At 42.8% G+C, this 23,752-nt stretch overlaps 1 protein-coding gene across 7 annotated transcripts in view; it reads right to left on the reverse strand.

Annotated features, from left to right (window-relative positions):
• Positions 1-23,752, reverse strand: part of nf1a (neurofibromin 1a) — a 374,121-nt gene that overhangs the window by 24,232 nt on the left and 326,137 nt on the right. For 4 of the 7 annotated variants that reach the window (XM_072243431.1, XM_072243433.1, XM_072243435.1 and 1 more), the window contains 5 exons: positions 19,648-19,779; positions 18,646-18,781; positions 16,071-16,228; positions 7,679-7,822; positions 4,033-4,160 (listed from right to left, as the gene is read on the reverse strand). In XM_072243431.1, the coding sequence (XP_072099532.1) occupies positions 4,033-4,160; positions 7,679-7,822; positions 16,071-16,228; positions 18,646-18,781; positions 19,648-19,779 (698 nt within the window). The remainder of the gene's footprint in view (positions 1-4,032; positions 4,161-7,678; positions 7,823-16,070; positions 16,229-18,645; positions 18,782-19,647; positions 19,780-23,752) is intronic. The other 3 variants (XM_072243432.1, XM_072243436.1, XM_072243434.1) reach the window with 1 other exon arrangement.

Genomic DNA, 23,752 nt, shown 5'->3' on the forward strand with positions numbered 1-23,752 from the left:
GACTGCTGATGAAACGCTGGGAAAGAATATTGTCGCAAACTGCAACAGGAGCACAGAGACACAAAGGAAGAGTGGGATTTATTTTGGATTGTTCTTCATTTAAGGTTTACAAATGACTATAATGCAGGGATCAAATGGATTTTTCAGGAGTCAGCCTTCCACTGGGAGTGAAGAAAATAGATGCCTTCACTCAAACTGCACAAAACTCTGGTTAAGAGACAGCTTTAGCATCCCATACACTGTCATCTTTCCCCTTCTTTTCCAGCCCAAAAGAAGGGCCTCGGTTTGAAGTGTTGACTGTTTATTTATTTCCATAAATGCTGTCTGACCTGCTGAGTGTGTGTGTTACATCCCACAGATTTAACTGTTTTGGTATAAATCCAAAGATATAACATTATGTGGAATGCAGTTTTCTCTTACAGAAAAGCAGGAGGAAAAGGAGACAGAGGACAGTGATAGCTGTAGTGTCAAGCCTAGGAATTTATTGATCTAAAGCTGTAATTGAACTTGTACACTATAAAATAATCAGGAAAGGAGTAGGTTGATTACACTCCAGGGTTACCTCAGAAACTACACTATATCCAGATCGTATATATACTATGAAAGTTATCGATCAAGCACCAGTTGTAATTTGTTTAGAAAAACAGCATGGAACAGGCCCTTCTGGCTCAATGAGCTGAACCACCTGCTAACCCACTTATTTAACCTTAGCCTAATCACAGGACAATTTACAATGACCAATTAACCTACTAACCCGTAAATCTTTGGATTGTGGGAGGAAACTGGAGCACCTGGAGATTATCCACAGGCTCATGGGAAGGACGTACTTATGTAGTCTGTTCTTACAGACAGCGCCAGAATTGAACTTCGAACTCTTGCTCCCCGAGCTGTAATAGCATCATGCTAATGGCTACGCTACCGTGGCACCATAATCTGTAGAAAGTGAACATTTACAGAGAACATCTTTAACATCTGCCGGACAATGCTGAGGATGTTCTACGAGTCTGTGGTGGCCAGTGCTATCATGTTTGCTGTTGTGTGCTGGGGCAGCAGGCTGAGGGTAGCAGACACCAACAGAATCAACAAACTCATTCGTAAGGCCAGTGATGTTGTGGGGATGGAACTGGACTCTCTGACAGTGGTGTCTGAAAAGAGGATGCTGTCCAAGTTGCATGCCATCTTGGTCAATGTCTCCCATCCACTACATAATGTACTGGTTGGGCACAGGAGTACATTCAGCCAGAGACTCATTCCTCCGAGATGCAGCACAGAGCGTCATAGGAAGTCATTCCTGCCTGTGGCCATCAAACTTTACAACTCCTCCCTTGGAGGGTCAGACACCCTGAGCCAATAGGCTGGTTCTGGACTTATTTCCTGGCATAATTTACATATTACTACTTAACAATTTATGGTTTTATTACTATTTATTATTTATGGTGCAACTGTAACGAAAACCAATTTCCCCCGGGATCAATAAAGTATGACTATGAAGATGTAAAGCACTGAGCCTAGCGATAAACTAATAAGCTATTATTCTAGGAACAGCTTCTTCGCTTCCACTATCTGATTTCTGTGTAAACAACAAAGCAACCCATGAACACTACATCACTACTTTCGGCTCTCTTTTGCACTACTTACTTAATTATTTTCACACTCTCACACACACACACACACATACATAAACTGATCTAAAACTTTGACAAACTTCTATAGATGTGTGGTGGAGAGTCTATTGATTGGCTGCATCACAGCCTGGTACAGAAACACTGATGCCCTTGAATGGAAAATCCTACAAAAAGTCATGGATGCAGCCCAGTCCATCACAGGGAAAACCCTCTCCATCGTTGAGCATATCTACAAGGAGTGGTATCACAGGAAAGCAGCATCCAGAACATGCTCTCATCTCACTGTAATTGCACAGTTTGCTGGATTTTTTTTGCACATTGGCTGTTTGTCAGCCCTATTGGGGGCAGTCTTTCATTAATTCTATTGTGTTTTTTTGTGTTCATTGTGATTGTATATGGTGACATATATGTACAGGTTTCCCCAGCCATCTGAAGGTACAGCGTTCCTATGAAACGGTTCGTAAGCTGGAAGGTCGTAAAGCGAAGAAGCAATTACCATTTATTTATATGGGAAAAATTTGTAGCGTTCATAGTCCCAAAAATAACCTACCAAATCATGCCAAATAACACATAAAACCTAAAATAACAGTAACATATAGTAAAAATACTTTTCCACAATCATTGCCTGCACTGCTCTCCGTAGCGAAAATCTCACGCAAGCGCCGTCGGCAAAAACACAGCTCAAGCGCTCTCCAGTAACCTTTAAGCTATGAAGCTGCCAAATCATACCAAATAACACCTAAAAATACACAGCCTATATAAAGTAGAAATAATGTATGTACAGTGTCATATCACTTACGGGAATCGGGAAGACATCGAGCACACTGATGATGGTGTGTTAGGCTGAGTTGTCAGAGGTTGGGGTGGTGCAGTGGTCCACCCTCCGGGCCGCCGACCAATACCGATTTTCCATCATACAGTTCTTTGTAAGGACTCAAATCATCCTGCAAATATGCCCCAAACCGACGTACCCTTTCAAAATTAAAGTTGTACTTTATTATTGCAGCGAAAATCTTACGCAGTTGCATCACGCTCAATTCCTGGACGACTTCACTTTCGGTCCGTTCGCTACTGCATTCGGTTTTGATTGTTATCCTTTCCTCTTCCAATTGCATCAGCTCTTCATCTAACAGTTCTTGGTCACGGGATGCCAAAACCTCTTCAACATCATCTTCGTCAACTTCCACAAGCCAAACTCACTTTGTCCTTGTTTCATTCACCACGGTCGAAACGCTTAATTATGTCTAGTTTTACACTAAGTGTAACACCCTTAGGAGCTCTTTTAGGCTTTTCCGATACCTTAGAACTCATCTTGTAAACGGCTGCTCACAGGCACGTGTTTAAGCAATGCCGACTAGAATGCAGTTCCGAATCTGGGGGAGAGCGGCTGCTTGGGGCGCGCACTGCCTTTTATTGCGCACTGATTTTTCTTATGCGCTACCTTTTCCGCGCGCTACTTTTTTCATTACAGTGAAAACACCTCTTAGCGAAAACAGGGAACTAATGTAGGTCTTCCGTAATAGTGAGGTTTTGTAAAGTGAACGTTCGAAAAGCAGGGGACACCTATACTTTGAGAATAAATTTACTTTGAACATTCGTCATACTGTAGATTTCTTATTGTAATTCATTCTTTTTTATGTATGGCACTGTACTGCAGCCACAAAAATAACAAATTTTACAACATTGTGATATTAAATCTGATTCTGATTCTGTTTCCTGGACCACTTTGCAGCAGGCGCTTGGACAAACAAGATATTCATTTCAAACAGAAGGATGGCATATAATTGAGTTCATGTGTATAAAATATCTAATAATCTGTAATTTGCCCAAAATTATTTCCTTTCTATCCTCAAACTGCCTTAGGAGAACAATTTATTCTTGGGATGAGCTATGCTAGTTTTTAAGAGAACGATTCTACTCAGCAAATTTAAAGAACAATGAAATGAGGAACAGATAGAATACAAAAGGAGCATCTGACTGTCCTTTGGGGGCATGCCTTATTCTGATTGTCGAAAGCCGCTTCCGTTATGAGGTGTTAGTTTAGAAGGTGCAGCTGCTTTTCCCATTGGATAGATGCCTGGATGTCCAGTTTCAAATATCCTGTGTATATAAAATAGCACGTGGAAGGGGCTTACTCTCTACTTCCTTTGTTTCAGACGTGACTGTTGGGAAGGTATGCTCTGCACGCACTTTTAACTAAGTATGTTTGTTGAATGTACGGATGTTCGCTGAATATTCAGCTTTGTATTGTCTGTAACTTGGGGAACATGAATGTTTGGTCGAATTTTTACTGTTTGTAAATAAATGAATAATATACCCATTCGCAGAGAGTGCTTTCTGTATCACTTGCCAGACCCACGAACCTGACTGAACATTATAACAACGTTCAAATGTTAAGTATGCCTACCAGGACGGTGAGCAGCAGGGCCTGGATCTTGGGGTCAGTGAGGACTTCTTCATCCAGGAGCACATTTGATTCAGACACCGAGACCTTCCGCAAGTGCGAGTGCTGCTGTGAGGATATCCGCTGTGTTTCTAAGTTAAGGAAAGTACAATCAGGTATTATAATATTGCTCCAACCTAACAGCATGAATATTGGTTTCTTCTGCTGGTAAAAAAAAAATTTTCCTCCCTCCCCTCTTCTTCTGTTCCCCGCTTTGGCCCCTTACCTCTTCTCACCTGCCTATCACCTTCCGCAGTGTCCTTACCCTTTCCTTTCTCCCTTGTCTACTTTCCTCTCCTATCACATTCCTTCCTCTCCAGTCCTTTACCTTTCCCACCCACCTGCCTTCACTTAACACCTTCTAGTTATCCTCCTTCTCCTCCCTCCCACCTTTTTATTCTGGCATCTTCCCCCTTCCTTTCCAGTCCTGAAGAAGAATCTTGGCCTGAAATATTGACTATTTGTTCATTTCCATTGATGCTGCCTGACCTGCTGAGTTCCTCCAGCATTTTGTGTGTGTTTCAATGTTACTTTGCAATTGAGAATTATACTGAGATGACAATGTAAAATGAAACTGGAGAGGCAATAATAAAGTGCCCCACTATGGGTACCAGTCTCCCCACCATCGAGGTTTAAAAAGGGTTCTAAGAGTAAACCTAGCAATTATCGGCCTGTGAGTTTGACGTCAGTGGTGGGTAAATTGATGGGAAGTATTCTTAGAGATGGTATATATAATTATCTGGATAGACAGGGTCTGATTAGGAACAGTCAACATGGATTTGTGCATAGAAGGTCATGTTTGACAAATCTTATTGAATTTTTTGAAGAGGTTACTAGGAAAGTTGACGAGGATAAAGTGGTGGATGTTGTCTATATGGACTTCAGTAAGGCCTTTGACAAGGTTCCACACGAAAGGTTAGTTAGGAAGGTTCAATTGTTAGGTATTAATATTGAAGTAGTAAAATGGATTCAGCAGCGTCTGGATGGGAGATGCCAGAGAGTAGTGGCGGATAACTGTCAGATTGGAGGCCGGTGACTAGTGGTGTGCTTCAGGGATCTGTGCTGGGTCCAATGTTGTTTGTCATATACATTAATGATCTGGATGATGGGGTGGTAAACTGGATTAGTAGGTATGCAGATGATACTAAGACAGGTGGAGTTGTGGATAATGAAGTAGGTTTTCAAAATTGCAGAGAGATTTAGGCCAGTTAGAACCCTCCTACTGTATTCCATTGGTTTTCACAAACTATGGTGTGTTTGAATTTGGAAAAAATTAGAAGTGCGGTTTATGACCCTTCCAATAAATTTGAACTAACTTGGAGGCCATTTATTCAGCATTTTCATTTGATGTAAGTTGACCATTTCCAAACTTGTTTTATTTCTCTGTACTGCTGGTTGAGAGGAGCGGAGTCGTCGACACTAAGGTTTTCTTCTTTCCCATTTTTAAGTTGTTAGTACTGCCCAAGTCTTTAGTTTAGTTGACTAATTCTGTTTAGTTCAGTTTTTTTTTGGGGATAGGGTTTTTTTTCTTTTTCATGTTTTTTTTTCAGTTTTTTTTTGCTTTATATTATTCATTCCTATTCTACACCATTGGGAGTTTTGTCAATTTATACTATTTGGTCTTATAATTATTTATTTTAACTGTAACAACGTATCTCCTACTATTTGTAATATTGTTATGTTATGTTTTCATTCTATGAAATTAATAAAAAGATTGAAAAAGAAAAGAAGAGTGGGTCGAAAGATGGCAGATGGAGTTTAATGCTGATAAATGTGAGGTGCTACACTTTGGTAGGGCTAATCAACATAGGACATACATGGTAAATGGTAGGGCATTGAAGAATGCAGTAGAACAGAGATAATGGTACATAGTTCCCTGAAGGTGGAATCTCATGTGGATAGGGTGGTGAAGAAAGCTTTTGGTATGCTGGCCTTTATAAGTCAGAGCATTGAGTACAGGAGTTGGGATGTAATGTTGAAATTGTACAAGGCATTGGTGAGGCCAGATTTGGAGTATTGTGTACAGTTTTGGTCATCGAATTATAGGAAAGATGTCAACAAAATAGAGAGAGTACAGAGAAGATTTACGAGAATGTTACCTGGGTTTCATCAGCTAAGTTACAGAGAAAGGTTGAACAAGTTGGGTCTTTATTCTTTGGAGCGTAGGAGGTTGAGGGGGGACTTGATAGACTTAAAATTATGAGGGGGATAGATACAGTTGACATGGATAGGTTTTTTCCATTGAGGGTGGGGGAGATTCAAACAAGAGGATATGAGTTGAGAGTTAAAGGACAAAATTTTAGGGGTAACATGAGGGAGAACTTCTTTACTCAGAGAGTGGTAGCTGTGTGGAACGAGCTTCCAGCAGAAGTGGTAGAGGCAGGTTCGATGTTGTCATTTAACGTTAAATTGGATAGCTATATGGACAGGAAAGGAATGGAGGGTTATGGGCTGAGTGCAGGTCGGTGGGACTAGGTGAGATTAAGAGCACAGACTAGAAGGGCCGAGACGGCCTGTTTCCGTGCTGTAATTGTTATATAGTTGTATGATATCTTCAAAAGGTGGCGCCTCAAGGAGACAGCATCAATCCTGAAGGACCCTCACCATTTGGGACATGTCCCCTTCTCATTTCTACCATCAGGGAGGAGGTACCAGAGTCTGAAAACACACACTCGGTGTCTTAGGAACTGCTTTTTCCCCTCCGCCTCTGATTTCTGAATAATCCACGAACACAACCTCACTATTTTGCTCTTTTTTTACTCAATTTATTTATATTTCTTATTGTATCCTGCAGTAATTGTTATGTATTGCACTGTGCTGCTACAATAAAACACCAAATTTCAAGACGGTGATAATAAATTGGATTCTGATTCCTTCAGAACAAAAGCCAAAATGAGGCACATGTAGGACAACCAAGTTGCAGGTTTATCAACCTCATGAATTTACCCTCTGCAAATGAGACTAGGTTTGATGCCCAGTTAGCTGACATTTAGTGGAGCCAAAAGACTTCTGGGGAAAACCAGGGAAGGCAGAAGGTACATTGCAGAGAAGAGCAATTGAGTGTATCATTCTTTATCTCACATTTTGAGCAAATGTATGAAAGAAAACAGAAATCAGCCCTCTCCTGACTGTACGGGTTTACGAGAATGATCCCGGGAATGAAAGGGTTAACGTATGGGGGTGGATGATGGCCTTAGGTTTGCACTCGGTGACGTTTAGAAGAATGATGGAGGAATTTCATTGAAACCTACCGAATATTAAAAGGTCTAGACGGAGTAAACATGGAGAGGTTTCCAATAGTGGGAGAGTCTAGGACTGCAGGGCACAGCCTCAGGATAGAAGGACATCTCTTTACGTTGAATCAATTGCCACAGTGTGGTTTGGTGGGCCAAGTCATTGGGTATGCTTACAGCGGAGGTTGATAATGTACTTAATTAGTGAAGGTGTCAAAGGTTATGCAGAGAAGGCAGGAGAATGGGGTTGAGAGGATAAATAAATCAGCCATGATCAAACAGCACAGCAGACTTGATGGGCCGAATGGCTTATTTTGCTCCTAAGTCTTACAGTTTAGTGAAAGCGCCAGAAAGACCATAAATATTTGGCTAGTTACCCATATCAAAATCGTGCTCTGCCACGCGCCTCATTTTCGGTGGAGTAGTAATCCCCGCCTCCATCTCCTGTCTCTTTGGTGCTTTACTGTCTGAAATTAAGTGGTCAAAACTTTTCCTTGTACCTGTAAGATAACGTGCATCACCTGTTCAATTTTAAACACAAAAAAAAGAATGCCACAGGGTTGCAGAACTTTCTCAATAAAAATACAAAGAAATGAAGATTTTCCAGGACTGACTTCCTGTTTACCCAATCAATATCTATCCCTCAATCAACAAAAGCAACCACCATTTCACTTATCATCTTATTGCCTGTGTGTGATAGCTGGGTGCAACTTAAGGGCTGCTTTTCCTTTATTGCAACGCAGACAACAGCAGAACTTGTTGCAACAATTCGAGGCTATGAAAGGTGCTGCAAAAGTTAAAGACGCTCATGTTTCACAGGCGCAGTAAAATCCTCCATTAACTGAGATATGAGAGGAACCCAAAGCTAGACTCCATGGTTGTCACTGGTGTTCTTGTTTATATCTTGGCTAAGAAATAGTGGAAGATCAACAATCACTGCTCCGTGTGTCATTAGAAGGGAGGAGATGTTAAAGGAAGCAGTGTGTGGTTGGCTGATATTTCTGCTGATGGTTCACTCTGATGTCGGTCCTGCTAATTGTAGAACTACCCCACCCTTGTCATGAGGAAGCACCCTTCCCTTCAGTGAAACTGCCTTATTCATCATCAGACTTCTACATGGTGTCACAAATACATTAGCATGCAAATGTTTGGGCACCCCTAGTCAAAATTTCTGTTACTGTGAATAGCTAAGCGAGTAAAAGATGACCTGATTTCCAAAAGGCATAAGGTTAAAGACGACACATCCCTTTAATATTTTAACCAAGAAAACTTTTTTATTTCCATCTCTTAAAGTTTCAAAATAACAAAAAAGGAAAAGGGCCTGAAGCAAAAGTTTGGGCACCCTGCATGGCAGTACTTAGTAACACCCCCTTTGGCAAGTATCACAGCTTGTAAACGCTTTCTGTAGCCAGCTAAGAGTCTTTCAATTCTTGTTTGGGGGATTTTCACCCATTCTTCCTTGCGAAAGGCTTCTAGTTCTGTGAGATTCTTTGGCTGTCTTGCATGCATTGCTCTTTTGAGGTCTATCCACAGATTCTTGATGATGTTTAGGTCGGGGGATTGTGAGGGCCATGGCAAAACCTTCAGCTTGCGCCTCTTGAGGTAGTCCATTGTGGATTTTGAGGTGCGTTTAGGATCATTATCCTGTTGTAGAAGCAATCCACTTTTCACCTTTGGCTTTTTTACAGACGGTGTGATGTTTGCTTCCAGAATTTGCTGGTATTTAATTGAATTCATTCTTCCCTCGGCTAGTAAATGTTCCCTGTGCCACTGGCTGCAGCACAAACCCAAAGCATGATGGATCCACCCCACCCCCGTGCTTAACAGTTGGAGAGGTGTTCTTTTCATGAAATTTTACACCCTTTCTTCTCCAAACATACCTTTGCTCATCGCGGCCAAAAAGTTCTATTCAAAAGGTTCAAAGGAACATCTAAACAAGCCTGATGCATTTTGGAAACAAGTCCTGCGGACTGATGAAGTTAAAATATAATTTTTTGGCCGCAATTTTTCTTTTTCTTTTTTTTCTTTTTTCTTTTTCTTTCTTTTGTAGTTAGTGGGTATTTTTCCTGTTTACTTTTTAACTTGAGCTAAATGTCATTCTTCTGGGATATATATTTGTCAATTTATTTGTGGTAATATTACCTAAAAGTGCTGTGTGTGAGTTATATGGACTGTGTTGTGTACCACGGTCCAGAGGAATGTTGTTTCCATGGTGGTATACATGTATATGGTTGAATGACAATAAACTTAAACTTGAATTTGAGAGAGGAGCAAGTTGATCTAATGGTTCTTAATGTTGATGCTACGCATACATTTCCTCCCACGCAGTCTCACCACACTATTTGCTTTTACTTTAATTCCTCTGGGCTGAGCACTTCCCAGCAAAGCTCAACTTTCAGAAAAATAGTGTACAAGCAGCAATACTGAATAGCGTTCATGTGCTGTAATAAATAGCAGCAGGGACTTCACGAAGCAAAATCCTGCTTGGAACCACCAGCAATGGGAAGCATTGATCAAGAGGGTTTGTCCAAGGCATGGGTTGTGGGAAAGAAGAACGCTTAGATCTTGATAAATAAATGTACTCAGCAGGAATGGTGTCAGTACTACACCCCGAACACCTTGGACATTTCCTCTTCTCCTCTCTCCCATTGGGCAAAAAAAATGCATAACCCTGAAAGCACATACCAGCAGGCTCAAGGGCAGCTTCAATCCCACTGCTATCAGACCACTGAATGGACTTGGCTTCACAGTCTACCTCGTTATGATCCTCCACTTTATCATTTACTTGCACTGCACTTTCTCTGTAGCTGTTACACTTTATTCTGCATTATTACTGTCTTACCTCATTCTAGCTCAAGGCACTGTGGAGTGATTTGATCTGTATGAACAGTATGCAAGACAAGCTTTTCACTGTATCTTGGTGACAATAACAAACCAATTCCCATACATTTAGGGATGGCCATTAAATGCTGACTTTACTAGTGACACTCTGACCATGTACTAACTAGAAAAACAATTTCTAATTAATTGTGAGTTCTCAATTGTATAGTAACATTGTGGTTCCTAAGGTTGTCATAGCTGGGGGGGGGGGGGTTAGTGGGGACAAGCTCCCACTACCCATAAAGTGCTCCAAATGGCTTGCGACTCTAACAGCCTCTGACAGCCAAGTCCAGCTCCTGGCCTTCACGTGTGGCTTAGCTACTAGGCCCGACAGAACTGTTTCTACCGACAAGAGAAGGGGCAAAGGCGGATCACAGGCACCTCAAACCCAGATGCTTCAGGCAGGTGGGGCTCATCAGCCTTGGACAGCAGCCCACCTAGGAGAAGGAAAACTCTGATTTTAAACTTCCGCTGCTTTGTGACCATACCCACCCATGGGAAAGGCTTTAGGAGTAAACCCAAGAAATCTGGAGCCGGGGTTTCTAAGGCAGTTTTATGTTGTTTACAACTTCACTCTGGCGACCTCTGTGACGACACTGGAGCCAAGCTGTATTGGTGCTTGCCCTTCCCTTGGACTCCATCAGGGTCATGGAGAGGGGGAGCCTGCTGCATGGGCAACAGCCGGTTCTTCAAATCTTCCCGCCCAGGCTTGCGCCCTGGAGAGGACACCGTCCACTGGAGGTGCAAATCCATGATCCCCTGGGATCGACAGCTGCCTACTACTAGTCACATTGAAACACACACAAAAATGCTGGAGGAACTCTGCAGGTCAGGTAGCATCTGTGTGTGTTTGTCCACCAAATGATCCAGACTAACCCCCAGAAAATGCTGGAGAAACTCAGGAGTTCTTGAAGCATGAACGGAGAGCAATAACAGGTGACATTTTTGGCCTAGACCTGATGAGGGACTGGGGTGGTACAGTAGCTTGGTGGTTAGCATAATGTTGAACAGCGCCAGCAAGCAGGGTTTAATTCCTGCCACTATCTGTAAGGTGTTTATACAATCTCCCCGTGATCGTGTGGGTTTGATCCGGATGCTCCGGTTTCCTCCCACTTTCCAAAGGAGTATGGGTTAGGGTTAGTAAGTTGTCGGCTTGCTACGTTGGGGCTAGAAGCATGGTGACACTTGTGGGCTGTCCCCAGCACGATCCTCGGACTGTGTTGGCTGTTGATGTAAATGACGTATTTCACTGCAAGTAAGCTAATCTGTAAAACTAAAGCTGACCTTCTTTGGAGAAAAGGAAGTTTTGGGATTATGTGAACATGAAAGTTAGATGGACGGGCAAGAGCAATGAATATTACGTTGTAAAATGTGAGGTTGTTTAATTAGGTAGAGAAATGTTGAAGTTATTGCTTAAGTAAGTGATGGAAAGGTGTTGATGTTCAGAGGGAACTGACTGTCCTTGTACACCGAGCAGGCACCTCAATTGGGAATGTAAATGGTTATGTTGCCCTCAGCACATACTTCTACCATAGGCCACGAACTTATCAATCACCCTGCGATGAGTTATTAACTTCAAACTTTCTGCATAATCACTCAAAGAGCTGACCTGCATGTGCATGTAACGAGAGCCGTATAACTCATCTCCTTCTACCTTAGGCCACAAACTTATCAATCACTCCTGCTGTGGACTCTTTCTGGAGGTCCAAGATCCGTATGCTCCATGACCGCTGGACTAAGTATGTAAATGTAGGAGGGGACTATGTTGAAAAATAAATGTGCTAGGTTTTCTAAAATTGGCTCCTTCTACCTTAGGCCACGAACTTATCAGTCGCCCCTCGTACTTGTTGCTCTCACTTTCAGCTTCCACTGCTGGCTAGCAGTCTCGCGAAAAAGACAGCTGAGTGCGTAAGTCTCTCCCTGCGAGTACACAGCCTCTCTAACAGAAAGCCTCATGTAAGGCCTCCTCACTGGCGACACAGAAAAAGCAAACTTTTGGACTCGAGCTGAACTATAGAGGACGGAGAGGAGGTCTGGCCTCTGCACACGTAGCATGCAGGCCCACCAGTGTGTGGACACACCCTGGTACTCATGAACCAGATCCCTAGCTATAAATAGCCCCACTCTCTTGTGGGAAGCCTTGGGAGAGACAAAGGCTACAAGAGTACAACCAGACAGCAAATCTAAATGGAGCCCCTAAGACAGCTGAACGTCATTGAACATCCTTCTGGCAGCTCCTACAGCCAACGTGGTGCCAAAAGTATTGCTTCATAATCTTTCCTTTGGACGACACTGGTGTGGTCGACAGGGAGATCTTGACGACTGGGAATCTCGGGATCTCCATACCTCCCACCCAGGTTTGTGATAATGATGATCATCACCCATTGCCCTTTGAAACAGACAGATGCCAACCATCACCGCATATGATAAATAAATTTGAATCTTGAATCTTGATGAGGATTTGAGTAAAGGAGTAAAGAAATCATCATCTAAATATAGTGTCTATAAAAAGTATTCACCCCCCCCCTCCCAGAAGTTTTTATGTATTTTGCTGCAATCATTTTACCTTCATAAGCCTTCCAGGGCCTGCTGTAGTGAAGTATCCCCACAGCATGATGCAGCCACTACCATGCTTCATAACAAGGACGGTGTGTTTTTGATGATTTGTGGTTACGCCAAACATAGCATTTAGTCTGAAGGCCAAAAAGCTCAACTTTGGTTCCATCAGATCGTAGAACCTTCTTCCACCTGACTTCAGAGTCTCCCTCGTGCCTTCTGGCAAACTCTAGCCAAGATTTCATGTGAGTTTTTTTCAACAGTGGCTTTCTCTTTGTTACTCTCCCATAAAGCTGCGACAGGTGAAGCACACGGGCAACAGTTGTATGCACAGTCCTTCCCATCTCAGCCTCTGAAGCTTGTAACTCCTCCAGAGTTGTCATAGGTCTCTTGGTGGCCTCCCTCACTAGTCCCCTTCTTGCACGGTCACCCAGTTTTTGAGGATGGTCTGCTCTAGGCAGATTTACAGCTGTGCCATATTCTTTCCATTTTTTGATGATTGACTTAACTGTACTCCAAGGAATATTCAGTGACTTGGAAATTTTCTTGTAACCATCTCCTGACTTGTGCTTTTCAATAACATTTTCACAGAGTTGCTTAGAGTGTTCTTTTGTCTTCATGGTGTAGTTTTTGACAGAATACTGACTCAACAGCAGTTGAACCTTCCAGATACGGGTGTATTTTGGCTACGATCAATTGAAACACCTTGACGGCACACGGGGTCTCCAAACACAGATCTCATTTAACTAATTATGTGACTTCTGAATCCAACTGGCCGCACTAATGATGATTTGGTGTGTCATATTAAAGGGGGGTGAATACTTATGCAATCAAGTATTTTTGTGTTTTATGTTTATAATTAACTTAGATCACTTTGTAAAGATCTGTTTTCACTTTGACACAAAAGAGTCTTTTTCTGTTGATCAATGCCAAAAAAGCCAAATTAAATCCATTGTGATTCAATGTTGTAAAACAATAAAACATGAAAACTTTTTATAGGCACCATACATGATATTATCTTACATAGGATTGTTCTCTCTACCACAGGAAGGATGCATTAACAATGTAGAAAGGGCAATAAAGGTTCACCAGAACCTAAAGAATCAGCAGAATTATTTCAGGAAATGGTGTTGGGAGGGATGGAGTCAGGGAAGTGAGAAATGTTAGATGGTGGTAAATGTTCCTATGAGGAGAGATTAAAGAAGTTCAGCAGGCTGAGCCCACTCCCTCATGTTTGGAAGAATGAAAGGCAATCTCACTGAAAAACAAAATTTTCTTTTTTACAGGGCTCGACAGGATAGAACAGAGCTGACATTTCCCCTAGGCTGGGCTGTCTGGGTCAGGAGTCAGAGGCTAAAAACAAGGCACCAGCCTTCAGGACTGGGGTGAGAAATTCCTAGGGCAGCACGGTAGAAAACTTTTAGCTCAATTGCTTTACAGCGCCTATGATCACTGATCTGGGTTCAAAACCCGCCACTGCCTGTAAGGATTTTGCTGATGACACTAAATTGAGTGGAAAAGCAAATTGTGCAGAAGATGTGGAGAGTCTGCAGAGAGATATAGACAGGTTAAGTGAGTGGGCAAGGGTCTGGCAGATGCAGTACAATGTTGGTAAATGTGAGGCCATCCACTTTGGAAGGGAAAATGAAAGAGCAAATTATTATTTAAATAATAAAACATTACAGCATGCTGCTGTGCAGAGGGACTTGGGAGTGCTTGTGCATGAATCACAAAGTTCGGTTTGCAGGAGCAGAAGGCTATCAAGAAGGTAAATAGAATGTTGGCCTTCACTGTTAGAGGGATTGAATTTAAGAGCAGGGAGGTTATGCTGCAACTGTACAAGGCACTGGTGAGGCTGCACCTGGAGTAGTGTGAGCAGTTCTGGTCTCCTTACTTGAAGGAGGATATACTGGCTTTGGAGGTGGTACACCAGGTTGATCCAGAGATGAAGGGGTTAGACAATGAGGAGAGATTGAGTCACCCTGGACTGTACTCGCTGGAATTCAGAAGAATGAGAGGAGATCTTATGGAAACATAAAAAATATGAAAGGGATAGATAAGATAGAGGCAGGAAAGTTGTTTCCATTAGTAGGTGAGACTAGAACTTGGGGACATAACCTCAAGATTTGGGGGAATAGATTTAGGATGGAGATGATGAGGAACTGCTTTTCCCAGAGAGTGATGAATCTGTGGAATTTTCTGCCTAATGAAGCAGTGGAGGCTACCTCAGTAAATATATTTAAGACAAGGTTAGATAGATTTTTGCATAGTAAGGGAATTAAGGGTTATGGGAAAAGGCAGATAGGTGGAGATGAGTCCATGGCCAGATCAGCCATGATCTTATTGAATGGCACAGCAGGCTCGATGGGCCAGATGGCCGACTCCTGATCCTATTTTCTATGTTCTTATGTATTCCCTATGACCGCATGGGTTTCCTCCGGGTGCTCCGGTTTCCTCGCACATTCCAAGGACATATGGTTAAGGTTAGTGAGTGGTGCCTTAGGAAGGCAGCATCCATCATTAAGGATCCCCACCACGCAGGGCATGCCCTCTTCTCATTGTTACTGTCAGGAAGGAGGTACAGAAGCCTTAAGGCACACACTCAGCCATTCCTGTCTGCCATCTGATTTCTGAATGGATATTGAACCCATGAACACTACCTCACTACTTGTTTATTTCTGTTTTTTGGACTGCTTATTTGATAGACATTATATATATTTAATGTATCTCAATTTTTTTCTCTATATTTACTTACTATGTATTTCATTGTACTACTGCCTTAAAGTTAGCACATTTCACAACATATGCCAGTGATATTAAACCTGATTCTGAGTTGTGGGCACCTCTGTTGGTGTCGGAAGCATGGAGACACTTGCCCAGCAAACCTCGCTGATCTGAGTTGATGCAATTCGCTCTGTGTTTCAATGTTTAGATATACATGAGACAAACAAAAGTAATCTTTCTTTTTACTTTTCCTTCACCTCGAGGATAGTAAACCATTGGAACATGATACCCAAGAGGAACGTAGAGACTTGGTCTCTGAAGATAATATCTACAAACCTAGAGCTCTATAAGGCCACGAGCTGTGACATAGTCAGTTCAGGAAGATATCACCAAGGTAGAAGGTCAACTAGGATCATACTGAATGTTAGAACCAGGAGGAGCCAGCTGCTGTTGTGCTTATCCTGAATACAGTGAAAAGCAGGTCCACTGAAAGACATGACATTTCTTTGGCAGAGAAAGAAATGTCCCTAATCAGCCCTTTGCATCTTATATTATGAAGTAGATCAGCACTGGACACAAAAACAATGTACTAGCAATACATATCCTTACCTAGTAGCTTTTTGGTGTTAGCCTGTGAAGGCTGCCCCATATCCAGGCTCATGGACTTGCGAGTCCTGGGACTAATCTGCCCCATTGTCGGGTAGTTAGCGGCTAAATATCTGTCCGAGATCTTGGGTGAAACCCATGGCTGACTTTCTCTTAAAGCTCTAAAAAGAAAATGCAGAGAAAAATAGTTGAAACTTCACTGAGATGATAAGTTTGAAAACTTGTATTGTTAAGATCCAACAGCAGCCTGTATTGTTAAAAACTCACTAATATTCACAACCTCAGCTATTAATGGAGGAAGAGAGTGAAATATAAAAGTAAACACACAAATGACAACAATTTCAGTGGAGAAATGCTTTACATGAGAATGGGAGAATAAAAAATAAGAATGTTTAGTTCAGTTATTTTCAATTTATTACAAGTTGTAAGAAAGGGGTTTGTTTGGGTGGTGTCACTGTCAGCTCAAATATCATGGGCTGAAAGACCTCTTCTGAGCTGTACTGATCCACCTCGAGGAGTTCCTGTACATTCTCATGAGCCACTTCTCAGTAAAACTGTCTTCAACTTCAATAGTGGCACACCTGTCTGCTTCCGTGCCATTTCTGCATACCCCTTTATTTCTTAATCTACCAAATATTGAGCCATCTCCATTTCAAATACTTCAATGGTTCAACTACCCACTACAAGAACAATTTTCCTCTTTCCTCTTTGACTATTGCAACGAGCAAGTTGCCAGTTAGTCTAACTGCTGTGATCTGCCTGTAGCTCCCTGCCCTTTCTCCTTTTTTGAACAAGTGAGTCACACTGGGTATTCTCCAATGCAACACATCCAAAATGCTGGAGGAACTCAGCAGGCAGGCAGCATCTATGGAGAAAAGTAAAGAGTTGACTTTTTGGGCCAAGACCTTTCATCAGGACTGGAAAGGAAGGGGGAAGAGGCCAGGGTGAAAAGGTGGGGGGAGGGGAAGAAGTACAAACTGGGAGGTGATAGGTGAGGGGGAAGGTAGGTGGGTGGGGGAGGTGGGATGAATTGAGAAGCTGGGATGTGATAGGTGGAAATGGTAAAGGCTGAAGAAGGTGGAATCTGATAGGAGAGGATAATGGACCATGGGAGAAAGGGAAGGAGGAAGGTGAAGAGAAAAGAAGGGGGAATAGAAAAAGAGATAAATGAAAGGGGAGAGAAATTAACGGAAGTTAAGAGAAATCGATGATCATGCTGTCAGGCTAGAGGCCACCCAGATGAAATATGAAGTGTTGCTTCTCCAACCTGAGGGTGGCCTCATCGTGGCAGTAGAGGAGGCCATGGACTGACATGCCGGAATGGGAACGGGAATTGGAATGAAAATGGTTGGCCACGGGAAAATCCTGCTTTTTATGTATGGAGCGAAGTTGCTCTTCACAGATTGGTAAACCACTTTGCCGAACATCTGCGCTCTATCTGCCAGAAAAAGCAGGATCTCCCGGTGGCCACCGCTTTTAATTCTACTTCCTATTCCCATCCCAGCCTTGTTTTCTCAAGGTCTCCCCTTAGCCACCCACTTCCTGTTCTTCATTGTTTTCATACCCTACATGTTCTTTCCCAAAACTCATTTTCTCCCTTCTTGTGGGCTTTTTTATTTGTCTTCTGCTGCTGGACCTTAAAAGTTTCCCAGCCTTCTAGCTTATCACTCTGTATGTTATAGTTTTTAATTTCTTATGGAATCCCTCTTCTTCATTTTGATAAACACTTGCTGGGTATTAAAGACCCAGTGGCCTACCTCCTGCTCTCTATTTTCTGGTGGAGTTTAAGAGCATAAGACATAGAGGCCATTCAACCAACCGAGACCATTATACATTTAATTCACCCATACTGACTCCCAGATGAACTGCTGCGTTTGAGTTCCACTACGCAGACATAACATTAGTTTTTAGAAACTAGCTTCCCCTCTGCTCACTCTGGATCACAAACCAACATAGAACCACAGAAACATAGAACACTACAGCACAGAAAACAAGCCATTCGGCCCTTCTAGACTGTGCCGAAATTTTATTCCGCTAGTCCCATTGACCTGCACCCAGGTCATAACCCTCCAGACCTCTCCCATCCATGTATCTATCCAATTTATTCTTAAAACTTAAGAGTGATCCCGCATTTACCTCATCAGATGGCAGCTCGTTCTACACTCCCACACACTCACACTCTGAGTGAAGAAGTTCCCCCTAAACCTTACCCCTTTCATCCTAAAGCCAGCGCAACAGCACAGGATGTGCACCTCAAGCTGCTTGGCCAACAACTCCAGGAATTTATACGTGCTTCATGGAAGCCCTCTCTAACTGTTCTTCATCTAATCACATCAACGTATCCTTGATCCCTCTCCACCCATGCCTTGTTTATTCGACTTCCCTTCTACAATCAGTTAACACACCAGCAATTCTCAATTCACACAAAAGTTAATCTGACATGAGAGACTATTTATGGCATTGCAATGAAAGACGTGGAGTCATATTTTCCATCTCCTCCCAAATGCCGGCAAAAGATCAACAAAGCCAAAGCAATAACAACGTGCAAACAAAGCAGAAAAAAAAGGTGCATATAGACCTGGAGCCTGGGTCACCATGGTGCATGGCATATGTATCCATCGGCACATTTTCCATGGAGACGTCAGACATTAAGAGAGACTTCCTATGTTTCAGGCTGCAGCGACTCCTCACCTCCTCTGAAACAGTCAGTAAGGCTGTAGGGGGGGGGGGGGGAAGATAATGATCACCATTGTGACACTGCTGTTATCCCAGTCCGTGAACATTCTACAATTCTCAGTTCCAAGACTAATGTGGGCAAAATTACGCGGATGGGAAACTCAAGAGTATTAATGTTAGAATTCTAAATTCTATTTTATAGGGGGCTATGGCTGCAATGTCGCAGCATCAGAGTTTTGTACACCACAGAACCATACCTTTTGACCCATTATTGCACCACCATCTAAGACCACTTACCAAGTAGCCATTTCCCCACATTAGGTCCACTGCCTTCCATACCTTGGTGATTCAAGTGCTTGTCTAGAAGCGTCTTCTTAAGTGTTGTGAGAATCTCTGCCCCCACCACCTCCACAGGCGTATGCAGCAAAATACATAACCCTCATGGACGCCTGAAGAGCTTAGCTGTCTCAGAACTGCTCAGGGATGGATGGCAGCCCTGTGGCTGTGGTAACTCAAGCGTCAATCATATTTTTATTTATTTGCACATTTTCAGACTGAAGGCACCTAACTTGATTAAAGACTTGCTGTTCCCTCCCCCCGCCCCCAGAATATTGGGGCCCTACAAAAGAAGGATCAATTTGGTTGGAATTAGTCCATATGGCTCAGGTGTTATAATCAGTCAAGTCACTGGGGTGCCAGAAGACCAGGTTAAATCTCTCTGCCCAACTTGTTTATTTTGGTTGACTTATTTCCAGTAGCCTTTGAATGACATGGCAATGGGTATAATTCATGTTCCTCCTCACCCTTATTTTTTCTGGCAGTGCACACAAATAATCATATAATGGGAGGAATCTCAGTAGCTAAGTACACTTCTGATAAACCAAAAGCAAACAAAACTCCTCACCAGCAAGATAAGCCACGCTCTGTGTGTTAACTTCAAATTTGTCGCAGTTCCTGTGCTTGCCAACTAAGGCTAGTAGGGTATGCAATATCCTCACTGTTCTGGCCACCGTGGTGGGAGACGGATGTCTGTACCCTAAGTAAAAAAGGTGCGAGGGATAGTTGGGGGGGTTGAGGGTAGGGAGGGGAAAGAAGAAGAGGAACATGATCTTAGCATTCAGTCAGAACATCACTTTCTAAATTAAAAATGAAAGCTGGCTCCTAACTTGTGGTTTTCAATCAGAAGTGAAAGATAATCTTGAGGCACAGAGGATAAAAATACAGTGGATTCTAATAAATTGGGGCAGCCGCTTATATTAAACAACTCATAACGAACAAAAAAAAAAGGGAAATAGCCAGGGTTCCCTTCATTCATTTGGGACACTACGCCACTTAAATGGGGCAAGAGCCTATTGTCAAACAGTTTCTAACTAACGTCAGTCAGGTACGCTTGCATGGCTATTAGACACAACATCGTGCTTTGAGGGAACAATTTTTAAATGGAATTAGCTGCCTGTGTTTGTGTTCAAAATGCAGTGATTTTTGTCACTGATAGTTGGTGAGAAATAAGAGTAAGAAAATTCAGAACTGTTTTGCTCACCGCAGTTTCAAGTATTCAGGCTTGGAGATGCCAGAAATAGCCGGGAGTGAAAATGAAACAATTTCACTGCTTCAACAAGTTAGAAACTATGAAGAATTTGAAAGTATCTACAATCATCTTGAATGTTACAATGAAAATGAAGGTTTGGAGGATGCAGTTATCGACCACATTCTATGAAGGTAGTCCTTTATCTGCATTAAGAGGCTGCGCTGATTTTGTTCATTTACAGTCAAAAGAACAGACCTTGGATGAATCCCTCAGTCGATAAGCATTAGGAACTAATATGCTATTTTATGATGCTGCAGTATTGGTAGTGTTCAAATTTGTTCGGTATTTCATTACAAAAATATGTTAGTTTGTGCTTTTTATACCTTTTTAACTATTTCTATGAAATTTTAGCTAATTGGGGCAGAAGCTTAATTGGACCAAAATGTCCTAGTCCCGATATGTCTTAATTAACTGGAATCCACTGTACTTGTGTCTTATTTAAATAATTCCAAATCTAAATGTCAAAGCAGAGGGCAGCAAAATAAGGGAAAAGACCTAGCTGTAAGCATTCTGTTAATAGGGGCACAATAGGGGAGGGCATGGCACAGTAACATAAATCTTTACAAGAACGGCCCTTCAATTCCAGCATATTCAATCCCTACTGCAGTCTGTAAGGTGTTTGTATGTTCACACTGTGACCTCTGGGTGCTCCAGTTCCTTCCCACGTTCCAAACTGAATTGACTTTATTACTTACATCCTTCATATACATGAGCAGTAAAAGTCTTTACATTACGTCTCCATCTAAAGGTGCAATGTGCAATTAAAAGTAATTTGTAATAAATATTATGTACAACAGGATAGTCAATATAAGCAGTCTGATGGCCTGGTGGATGAAGCTGTCCCGGAGCTTGTTGGTCCTGGCTTTTATGCTGCAGTACCATTTCCCGGATGGTATAAACTTAAACAGTTTGTGGTTGGGGAGACTTGGGTCCCCAATGATCCTTCGTGCCCTTTTTACACACCTATCTTTGTAAATGTTCTGAATAGTGGGAAGTTCGCATCTACAGATACGCTGGGCTGTCCACACCACTCTCTGCAGAGCCCTGCGATTGAGGAAGTACAGTTCCCATACCAGGCAGTGATGCAGCCAGTCAGGATGTTCTTGATGGTGCCCCTGTAGAAAGTTCTTAGGATTTGGGGGCCCATACCAAACTTATTCAACCGTCTGAGGTGAAAGAGGCACTGCTGTGCATTTTTCACCACACAACCGGTATGCACAGACCATGTGAGATGCTCAGTGATGTTTATGCCGAGGAAATTAAAGCTGTTCACCCTCTCAACCCTAGATCCATTGATGTTAATAGGGGCTAGCCTGTCTCCATTCCTCCTGTAGCCCACGACCAGCTCCTTTGTTTTTGAGACATTGAGGGAGAGGATGTTTTCTTGACACCACTGTGTCAGGGTGATGACTTCTTCTCTGTAGGCTGCCTCATTATTATTTGAGATTAGGCCAATCAGTGTAGTGTCGTCAGCAAATTTAATTAGCAGATTGGAGCCATGGGTGGTGACACAGTCATGGGTATACAGAGAGTAAAGGAGTACACAGCCCTGAGGGGCACCTGTGTTGAGGGTCAGAGGGGCAGAGGTGAGGGAGCCCACTCTTACCACCTGCCAGCGATCTGACAGGAAGTCCAAGATCCAGCTAAACAAGGCAGGATGAAGGCCGAAGTCTCTGAGCTTCTTGTCAAGCCTGGAGGGAATTATGGTGTTGAATGCTGAATTGTAGTCCAAGAACAGCATTCTCACATAACCGTTCCTCCTCTCCAGATGTGTAAGGATGGTGTGTAGAGCTGTGGCTATTGCATCATCTGTCGATCCGTTGTGCCGGTAGGCGAATTGTAGGGGGTCCAGTGTGGGTGGACGTACGGATTAGGATTAGTAATTTGTGGGCATACTATGTTGGCGCCAGAAGTATGGCGACACCTGCAGGATGCCAGCACATCCTCAGACTGTGTTTGTTGTTGACAACATTGCATTTCACTGTATGTACATCCGACAAATAAAGCTAACCTTTAATCTTTTACTTAATCCTACCCTCCCTACGATAGTCCTGATATGCAGATGGAGGTATGGCACCGCCACATGATAGGTATGCTTCTGACTCCTTCCCACAGCGGCCTACTCAGCCTGGCCCTGCACTGCTCTCGATCGACAGAGCCCACAGAACAAGGCCTTGAATCAGATAATACTCCAGATGGGTTTGGAAACTTGGTGGCAGAGAGCATGAATCCACCATCTCTTCATCCGCATCTGGAAGGGCAGGATACACCAGGGGATGTCAGAGATGCCGTAATATCAATCATCTTTAAGAAAGACGGCAATTTTGACCATGGTAGTTATGGATGAGTCTCCCTGCTGTTTGTTTCTGCACACCACTGTTGTAGCACCTGGTTATTTGAGTTCCTGTTGCCTTCCTGTCAGCTCGAACCAGTCTGGCCATTCTCCTCTGATCCCTCTCATTAACAAGGCGTGTGTGTCCACAGAACTGCTGCCCACTGGATGTTTTTTTTTTGTTATTCACACCATTATCACTGTTGTGGGTGAAAATCCCAGGAGATTGGTTTCTGAGATAATCATATTACTTCCTCATTCTGTTATCTGGTCTGAACAACAAGACCTATTGACCGTGTCTGCATGCTTTTATACATTGAGCTGCTGCCACATGATTGGCTGATTAGATATGTGCATTAACGAGAAGGTGTACGGGTGTACCTAATAAAGTGTCACTGAGTGTATGTTTCATTATGGCATGTGAACTAAAAGGCTTTACAATACAGCCCTCCTCTGTGAAGATGGTGGATAACAAAGCCATGTCATAGCCTCCGTACTTCATTCAGTATTTCTCACTGTAATGTTGTATCTCACCTCCAACAAAAACGTGCGGAGGCAGCACGGTAGCAACACAGATAGCATAACGCTATTACAAAGCCAGCGACCTGGGTTCAATTCCCGTCACTGTCTGTAAGGAGTTTGTACGTTCTCCCCATGACCATGTGGGTTTCCTCTGGGTGCTCCGGTTTCCTCCCACAGTCCAAAGACATACCAGTTGGTAGGTTAATTGCTCATTGTAAGTTGTCCCATGATTAGGCTAGGATTACGTAGGGGGATTGGTGTGTGGTGCGTCTCAAAGGATCAAAAGGGCCTATTCTGCACTGTATCTCTATCTCAATAAATAAATATCCATCTGGATAGCTTCCAAGCTTCCAATTCTAGTAATTTCTCCCCCTTACCTCTTTTCTCTCTTTCCATTCTCCATTTTGTTTACCCTCTCCCTTTTATCTTTTCCTCACCTGCCCATCATCTCTCTCTGGTGCGTCTCCTCCTTCCCTTTCTCCCATGGTCCACTGTCCTCTCCTATCAGATTCCTTTGTCCTCACCTCTTTGCCATGTCCACCTATCACCTCCCAGCTTCACTTTATC

The sequence above is a fragment of the Mobula birostris genome, chromosome 25, assembly GCF_030028105.1.
Source record: "Mobula birostris isolate sMobBir1 chromosome 25, sMobBir1.hap1, whole genome shotgun sequence".
NCBI classification, from domain to species: domain Eukaryota; kingdom Metazoa; phylum Chordata; class Chondrichthyes; order Myliobatiformes; family Myliobatidae; genus Mobula; species Mobula birostris.